Source organism: Acyrthosiphon pisum, chromosome A1 (assembly GCF_005508785.2).
Source record: "Acyrthosiphon pisum isolate AL4f chromosome A1, pea_aphid_22Mar2018_4r6ur, whole genome shotgun sequence".
Lineage (NCBI taxonomy): Eukaryota > Metazoa > Arthropoda > Insecta > Hemiptera > Aphididae > Acyrthosiphon > Acyrthosiphon pisum.
This window is the reverse complement of record NC_042494.1, coordinates 168,573,012-168,582,835: the sequence shown is the minus strand read 5'-3', so window position 1 is coordinate 168,582,835 and position 9,824 is coordinate 168,573,012. Positions and strand designations below refer to the sequence as shown.

Sequence of the window (9,824 nt, the reverse complement as noted above, 5' to 3'; positions counted from 1 at the left end):
ACCGTCTCCGCTCAGAATCGTTTTTCTTATACAGTGATATTATATCATTGAATTCAAATTTAATACTGTCCATTATACAGTGACCCACTTCTAACCTACTGTACAGCAGAGCGACATCCACTTACCCACCTTTTTTTTATTTTAAACTGCAGCTACAAAATGTTTTTACTTGAACATATTATATTTGTTATTAGCACGTAAGATTTTGTTAAAACATTATTTATACTTATACTGCAGTGTTTTTATTAATTCATTATAATATGAGGTCATTTATTTTCATTTAAATTTTATTTTATTCAAATGTATGTATGTATTAAACTAGAATATATTTAAGTTTTTGTTTAAACATATATTCACTTGCAGTAGGTATAGTTTACTATTTATTATTTTAATGTGATATATTTTTTTTTTATTTTAAACTGCAGTATATATTTACTTGAACACATTTGTTATTATCATATAAGATATTTTTTTAAAACATTATTTATACTTACTGCAATATTTTTATTATTTCATTATAATATGAGGTAATTTATTTCATTATTTATATTCAAATTAATATATATTTATCAGAATATATTAAAGATTTTGTTTAAATTCACTTAAAGTATGGTTTTTTAATTTCCACAATTATTATTATATCTCAATGGATAGTAAATTTATAGATAACAATATTATGTTAAAAACAAATAAAATACATATATAACACAACCAGTTTATAAAATTTTATTATTGGTTAATATATATTTAGTAGCACTTTAAATTGTCTGTTATAAACCTAATATTATCGTAGTTAAAAAACTTGCGATATATATTAATATATAATTATAATAATTATTGATACTAAATATTTTGAAATTGCATAAATCAAACATTGCAAAAATATTGAGTTACAATATTGTGAAAATATATGGCTAAAATTTTGTGAAAATATATAGCTACAATTTTGTTAAAATATATGGTTAAAATTTTGTGAAAATATATCTCAACAATATTATGAAAATATATAGCCAACATTTTCTGAAAATATATCTCAACAATATTATGAAAATAAATAGCTACAATATTGTGATAATATATAGCTACAATATTGTGACAATGTTTGATCTCCTGCCAAAAAATGTTTCTAAAATTGTTTGAAAATATTTTAAAATATTATGACAATTTAAATCAAATATTTTAATTTGTATTGACAATATTTCCACAATATTTTGAAAATATAATTTTGCTGTGTGGGAAATTGTAATTGAAAACTTGATAATATTAACTTTTTCGAATCATCGTTAAAATTATAATTAATATTGAAAACGGAAAATGTTTCGTACGATCTACAGACATTTTTCTGCTGAATTCAAATATTTTTTTTCAGAATCGAAATCAGACAACGTTAACTAACAAAAATTTTTGACTTTTGTCAAAACAAATTGTATGTTTTTGTAAAATTCTTGTAGTGAAATTGATATGGTTTTCGAGTTATTGACATGTGCATGTGCGTACGAGTGAGGTACCCGCATGCAATTTCATTCACACTAATAAATAATAATCATTTACAACGCATAGATCCCGGGCGCAATGACAAGATTAGAAATTGCCTAAATGTTGCCCCTTAAATAATGATGGTAGCGAGGCTATATCTATAGCCGGGAGAACGAAAGCACAGAATATATGAAACTTTGGCTGTGCAACGTTGTTCTTATTTTTTTGATATCACTTATATGAAAAAAAAAAAAAGTTCTCACTGTTTCAAAAACCATTATTGATTGTGTTTTTCAAACTTGAAAAACTTTTTTCATATAAATCGTATCAAAAAAATAAAAAACAATGTTGTACAGCCAAAGTTCTCCTTTTTATATGGTGAAAATGTCATTTCTTAGTTACGATTGTAGCCTTCTCGGTTCTGTCCCGCACAAAACAGTTTTTGCTATGTTGTACATTTGTATGACGGAGACAACACATGCGGGTATAGTGTCCTCTTAACACTCATTATTTGAAAAAGTTTAAACTTACCTTATATAATTTGATGTAATTCTATAATATTTCTGAACAAAAATATAATATTTTTGTACCTATACTCTTTGCATTATAATTTGTAAACTTTTTACTTTTTTGAATGATACCATACATTTTTATAATCATATTCTCTGAGTATTTAATTTTTTTTGAATCAAATGTCTTTCAAGTAGTTATAAGTATTTATAGTTTAATTGAATGGAAAAAGTGAACCGACATTTTGATTGGTACCACTGCAGTACCTCTATATTCCGTTCATCTCATCTGAAAATACTTATAACTTCTTAACAGAAACTTGATTTAAAAAGAAATTAAATACTCAGAAAATATGGATTTAAAAATGTATGGTCTCATTCAAAAAAGATAAGGATAAAATAGTATAAAAATTTAATATTTATATGACGTATTGAAATACTACTAAAAATATTATGTTTCACAATATGATATTAAAAAGGTATGTTCACTTGTAAAATAGAAAAATACAAATAAATTTAAAGTTCGGTTTCATGCAACCCGGCATTAGAATGATAAAAAATTGTAAAAAGTATTTTCAAAGATATTAAGTTTTTAGATGTTAAGAAGACAAACAACTGCATTTTTAAAATATATGATTTTCTTTATTGTATCCAATTTTGAAATAAAAAATAATTTATTATTATAACTTGTTTTATTGCTTGTTTATAAAATAAATAATTACTCAAAGATGAATTATGTTTTATTTGTATCCTAGAAGTGTCACCTATATTATTTAATTATATAAAAAAATATTATGAAATAAGTGTATATTTTTTTAATTCATTAAAATCTATTATTGATTTATAGTTGTGTTGGATTTGGCTTACACCAATATTGTACAATAATTATATAAAATATAGTACAGAAAAAACCAGTATTTTACCACATAAACTATTGAATTTATTTTTATATTTATGTATGATACATTTTAACATCTTTTTGGATATTTATGAGTTAATCCAAATTTCAATAACGTTACCAAATATTGTATTTTTAAAAAAAAAAGAAGAATATAAAATAATTTGCTAAATATAAATACAAATATCTTGAAATTTCAATCATACATTCTTAAACAGATCAGTATTTTGAAGCATTGATCAGCTTTTTAGAACAAAACTCATAGTGCATTCAATATGGCGGATATTCTTATCAGCTTCCCATAAGAATAATGTCAATTTTTGAGATGTGACCATTCCGATTTCATATATTCTGTGATGAAAGTGGCTGCTGGTGATATGTAAGCTATCTTTTTTCTTCAGTAAGCAGAGGTGCTAAAAATCAAATACAACATCATTCTATAATACATTTGTATTATGTAATATCTAAATATAATATTTCAAAATTCACGCTCTGCGAAACCATCACCAGAAGTGTGCGCATCATCAGCCGGGCCACTTTTCATTCTCCCTACTATAGACAATTCTGAATTCACTTAATATCACTGGGCTGGGCTCGGCATAATAGAGTATCTTACACAATGATTTACCTATTCTAAATATTTTACTGTTGATGTTTGATGTATAAAGACATTTTTTGTGCTAAAGACGATAGAAGTATCAACATTTCAATATAATATTTGATTTTTTTTTTTTTAATACTTAAAATACTAACAGATTTTTATTACTCTTGTTCTAATTGGGACCTTGGTTTTTAAAATGCAATGAATTTACTAATATTTTTCTAACTATTATCATTTGAAAGAGAAACAACATATTATACTTAAGTACAAATCAAACTCCTTATTAATTAAGCTAAATCATTTTTGTTGGTCTTATTTTTTAATAATCCATAACATTTTTACATTTTTTTCTTTAACAGCAAAATAATTAAATTTATGAAATTCAGATCAAAGCATAATATATAACGTGGCATTGCACTACTTTCATTAGAATACAAAAACAATTCTTAAAACATGTCATTTTGGTGTTAGCATTTAAAAAAATACATCATAATATATTATATCAACATATCGAAATTCACGGACATTAATATATATAACTAATACAATTTTTGAAAAGATAGTGTAAAATAATAAAAATACCATTACACAAAATACCTATTCCCTACTTATGAGTATAGTATATGTATATCATATGAAAACAAACCAGCACTTACCATCAAGGCTTAATAAGAAGATGTCTGATCTAGAAAAGTTCAAGTTTGTTTTATTTAACTCTTAGAGTACAGTTAAGAGGACGCTATACCCGCATGCATTGTCTCCGTCTTACAAATGCACGACATAGCATAAACTGTTTTGCGCGGGACAACTATGCTCCCTCGGTATTTATAGTAGAATTACAAAAATTCCACAACGCATAGAGAAGAACTTTATCTGTGTCGTAGCGTTTTGATTATTTGAATAACATGAATATAATTAAAGTAATTAGTTTGAGAACATTAAGATTTTTTTGTATTTTTCGTTTAATTATTAAAAACTATTGGTAAGTGTTATAAAAAAAAAAATGCTACTACACAAATTAAGTTCTTCCTTATGTGTTGTGGAATTTTAGTAATTCTGCTATGAATAAAGAGGGAGCATAGTTGTCCCGCGCAAAACAGTTTTTGCCATGTTGTACATTTGTAAGACAGAGACAACGAAGCGGGTGTAGTGTCCTCTTAACTAATAAACTTAGTTACGAAGCACAAAATGTGTGTGATTTATACACTCATTAGCTTGGAACTGTGCAGCTACAATAGATCTTTTGGTATAGGATAATTTTGTACATAGACCGTAAATAGAAATTCAATCAACAGAATTTTAACATAATATTATGTTATAATGATTACAAAAAAACAATACTAAATAATTTACAAACATATATTAATTTAGTTGGTTAATAATAACATTATAATATAAAATACATATGACTTGTCATAAGTCTACTTTTGCATTATTAAAGTTAACTTTGGAACTAAGTTTAATTACTCAAACAAATAAAACAAATATCTTCCTCGATATAATATAAATCATTAATAATAAAAATAAATAATGCAAATATAAATGAAAATAATAATATATAATGGATGTACAATAAACCATAATCATGCCTCTTGAATATGTTATTGTACTTAGGAAAAATATCATAAGAATGTTAGAATTCAACAGTCTTACGATTTACATGTAAACGGAATAACCGTAACCTCCATTGATCCAATATATTAACCAGTTTCAGAGAATCTGATAATCCAGATGGTTTTATCATAACATTCAAAAAGTCATACATTTCACTCAGTTTTTTTTCATCCCTGTACAAATCAAAAACAATGACGACATGTTCCAACAGCCGAATAAGACGGTATAATATTCTTTTTGGTCGTCTATTGAAAAAATCTTTATCCACTAAGTCTTGAACAAACCTAGAAAAAAATGTAAGTATTTTATACTTGTTATTCAACAATTTATTATGATTTAATAAATTGAGATAGGTATAATACAAACAAGTTTAATTAGAAATTGTTCTTGCCAAATAAATGTATACATTATTTATTTTATACCTTCAAACATGTTTTAAATTAAAATAATCATAAATAAAATAACTTGCCATTCTTTAATATTAGTTGGAAATGCACTCATGTTGTTGGTTCTTTCTAAAAGTGACTTATATAGTTTGAATGTTATATAACTATATACTTTTTTTCATTATCTTTCCTTTTAAAGGGAGGAATAGATCAACAACCATTTTAAGTAGTTTAGTATTATATTGCGAGTACAATCCTTGAGCAAATGTTATAATAGAAGCATCATCGTCTTCTTGTAATGCAGTTTCAATACAAGCACTAAATAATTGTTGTATAACATTTATCATTTGTCCACAATACTGATCAAAGGATATTTTGGCAATATACTGTGCCAATGTTAGTAGCTCATCTTCACTAAATGTCTTATTATTTTTCTCTATATTATAAGATATGAATTTCATTACCAATTCAAAATTGTGCCGTTCAAAGTTCTTGCAATCATTTATTTCACACTTTAATAGTGTACTATTAGTCAATGAATTCAAATCAGCTCCCCAGTTTGATAAAATACATTGGACATCCTATAAATAATTGGAATTAAAAATAAAGATATTGATATTTATAACATTATAAGTATTGTATACACAGTTAATATTGTTCAATTTAATAAGTGGCCATTGCAAAAAGTTTGAGAAACACTGATGTACACAATTAATATTGCTAAACATACTTCAAATACTGGAGACCAATTTGACTTCATCAGATTATTAAAAATAATGTTGGCTTCGAGTTCTTTTCCCTCAATTGACATTAGAAGTAGCTGTTGCGAATAATATGATCTTGTTATATCAGAATTCTCTTCAAAGCTTACATTAAACTTAGAGGGGTCAAATATAACATATCCTAACTTTGGTAATACAAGTTTATCATCACTTTGGTTAATAGTATTGTTCACTTCTTTTTGAAACAAAACATCTACAACTTTCATCTCTTTATCAATTTCAGCATATTTTTTCCAAAATTCACTCTCAGCTTGTCTTTCTTTTAGAATTGTTTTCATATCAAATTTGAAAACTGGTTTACTTCTTTTTTTGACCGTCAATTTATCTGGGCATTTGTTTTCATCATTAACATTTTTCTTAATTTTTGGCATCCTGAAATATGAAAAATAAAACATTAGATTCAGAGCAGTGTTACGATTATGGTAGGTAACATGACATAGTGGCTGTAAAATATTTTATAAAACTGTCTTTTACCAACACTTTTAAGCATTATGTAATCATTGGAAATTGGATAAAGAAAATAGGTACTATCGTACTGAAGATATTTTGTCTTAGGTAGGTACTACCCTAATAATTTACAAAAGTATTAAATAAATAAATTATCATTCTATATACATGTAATCAAGATCAGAATTATTTTATTTAAATAAAATGATAGTTTTAATTTTAATAGGTATCTAAGAACTTTAAAGTTAAATAAAATATATTTAGTTTAAATTTTTATGACATGTAAAATAAATTATTTTTGTTATTTTGTTGTTTTTTTCCAAAAACATTATTTTCTATAAATTCACAATAATACAATTCAAAATAGTTTGACCAATTTAAATATGTTTGGCCTGTAGATTCAATGTTGAAATTATCTTAAAGTTCTCAACCATGTTTTATGTGTCTTAATAGTTAGAAATATTTAATACTCAATAGTTATTCAATACCTAATCATAAAAAAAATTTTGGGAAGGTACATATTATTATAATATGAAAAACTTTTGGAGGACTAACTTAATATGCCTAAGTCTAAATCAGTGGCATATCCTGGTTTATTACTTTTTTTTAAATGGGGGAGCTTTCAACTTCAAAATTTTATCTCGACAGCGTTGTTTGGGGTTATGATTTAAGTCTAGGTGAAATTGTACATGGTATACTGTACACATACACAACGTTACATAATATCTGAAATTTCAATTAAAATTATGAAACTAGGTATCAGGTATCTATTGAATGTTTAAATAACCTACATAAAATTTGTAAATATAAATTTTATTGGTGAACGAGTTGGGGAAGTACATTCACTCCTTTAGTTGTTAATTTTTTTTTTAACACATTCTATTATTGGTGAACGGTAAATATCCCGGTCGGTACCTTTATGGTAACTGCAACCCTCAACTATTGAATCTAGTACTTATCCATTTACACCAAACTAGTGCATAAATAACTGTGAATCTTTGACACTTGATACTATCGCGATCAATCTCTACGTGACCAGAAAAATGTTGACGAGTAGGTATACATTAACGATGTTTGAAACCTAATGAAATCGATTTGTCATCAGCGAATTATTTTTACCATTACAAAGCCGAGCAGATGTAGGAACCTAACGATGGAAAACCCTCCCAACACCATTAGTAAAAAAAAACACTTATTCAATAAGTACTTCACGTTCGATTAGTGTTCAAGAGACATCATTATATTTATATATACGATAAACATCATCGATTTGGATTCGCGTGATTTCGACGAACCCGTCGGCGGCGTCCCTAGCGAATTCACATTTCCAGCGCAGATTATTAATTTTATAATACGCGTCTTGCTTACTTGATCGGATGATTTTTTTACTTCTATTCGGTGCGGTACAACTGAGAAAGCGAAAAAGACAATTAATAACAGGAATACAGGACAAGTGACAACGCCCGAAACAAAGAGTCGTTCAAAATAACTTTCAATATCGGTACGGCGGTCGGTGTTTATTGTCGTTTAATTATAAATCGCGATAATGCGTATTTTTGCGTTTCCACGACACATTTTACATTGTTCAATTTGCCGTTTTCCGCTAAATATGTCGGCCGAATCTCGCGCGCAAAGATAACAACGGTTTTTAAGCATTTCGTCGAATCCATAGATAACAATTCCCGCACGGTATAAATTCGGACGCGGCGCCGGTCACACTGTCGCTGGTCCCGTGGCCTTTTTCTCTCACAGGCCACCATGGGCCTGTCCATCTTGGTCCACGCAGGCCACAGCTGATAACTGCTATCACCACGTCCTTCAGCTGTACGAACTCGAACACCGAACGTCCGAAATCATCATCTGCATCATAGTTTTTACAATTTGCGTACGACTTTTTGTTGTTCACAACCGATCGACGGCAGTAAATCTCTTCGTCGGGACCACGTAAAGCAGGTAAGCTCAATCGTGAACCGTAAGTACAGTCGCTTTTATTTTTCGAACAGACGTCGTCCGAAAAACGACTGATCGTATCGGCGACGTCTTCGCGCTGAGGCCGACGATCCATCCAAGGTGTCGTGGTGTCGTCCACTAGACGTTCCCGGGGCATGAGAGAGAGAGTGTGTGGGTATGCCGAAACGATGTCTCACGGCCACAGTTTCTCCGGTGACCGTTGTGTTTCGTCACGCCCGGGTCGCCGGACGTTGTTGCGGACATTAGTGGGAAGAGAACGAGGCTACGACACTATCGTTTCTTCGCTTCGCTTTACATACATTATGATGTCTACTTTATATTTGATGAGGTTTGAAGCGTGATCCTGAACTCTTCTCTAATTAATATAATGTGTCGCCAGTTTTACGAGTTGGAGAAATTTTCAGTGAATACTAAAATATAGTATTGCCTAAGTACGTACTTTCTTGGATTTTGGCAGTCTGACAATATATTTTTAATTGATTTTCACTTAGGTACCTTGGTAAAATGTTACATTTGATTAAAATCATGCTTAATGATTTCTTAATTGAGTGTTGAGTGAAATATTTACTTACGTTGTTTTAAGACTTAAAATTGATCCTTCATCAGAAGTATATACATTTAATTTTATAGGTACAATTTATATCTAAAATGTACCAATATCAATTAAATTGTTTTCAGACTTTATATATTTAATTAATAATTTGTATTAATTCAGTACACAGTTCTATATAAATAGAAACAAAGTGTATCACTATTTTAATATTGGATTATTTTTCAGAAAATCACCATGTCAGTCGTAAAAGTATTTTACCAAACCATTTTGAGGAGGCCATCTCGCTTCTTTGTTGTGGTAGCAGTTGGGTCACTGTTCTTTGAAAGAACACTTGATATCGGGATTGAAAATTTATATGATAGGATAAACCATGGTGTAAGTAAACATAAATTATTTTTTTATTTTTTATTAGCGTTATTCAGTAAAATGAATAACATAAATAATTTATAACAAATTCAAACTTAGACATATCATTGATATCTTGATTAGCTATTTCAAAATAGTAATATGTTATATGTATATACGTATACAATTAATTGATATCTATATAATTTGAGGAAAATGTATTTATTTATTTAATAATAATG

General features: G+C 27.9%; 1 protein-coding gene across 1 annotated transcript; it reads right to left on the bottom strand.

Moving 5' to 3' along the window:
• Positions 1-5,230: 5,230 nt before the first annotated feature.
• LOC100162929 lies at positions 5,231-8,353 on the bottom strand. The gene is made up of 4 exons (XM_001942786.5): positions 8,082-8,353; positions 6,215-6,638; positions 5,568-6,065; positions 5,231-5,382 (listed from the first exon to the last, which is right to left on the bottom strand). Exons 2-3 carry the CDS (start codon positions 6,635-6,637, stop codon positions 5,649-5,651), a joined length of 840 nt encoding a protein of 279 aa, XP_001942821.2. The 5' UTR covers position 6,638; positions 8,082-8,353; the 3' UTR covers positions 5,231-5,382; positions 5,568-5,648.
• Positions 8,354-9,824: the final 1,471 nt, after the last annotated feature.

Bases quoted from the DNA above. Each gene is read 5' to 3' on its own strand.
- LOC100162929 (XM_001942786.5), bottom strand. From the start codon at position 6,637: ATGCCAAAAATTAAGAAAAATGTTAATGATGAAAACAAATGCCCAGAT. The intron at 6,066-6,214 runs GTATGTTTAGCA...AATTATTTATAG, and splicing joins ATTGGTCTCCAGTATTTGAA to GATGTCCAATGTATTTTATC.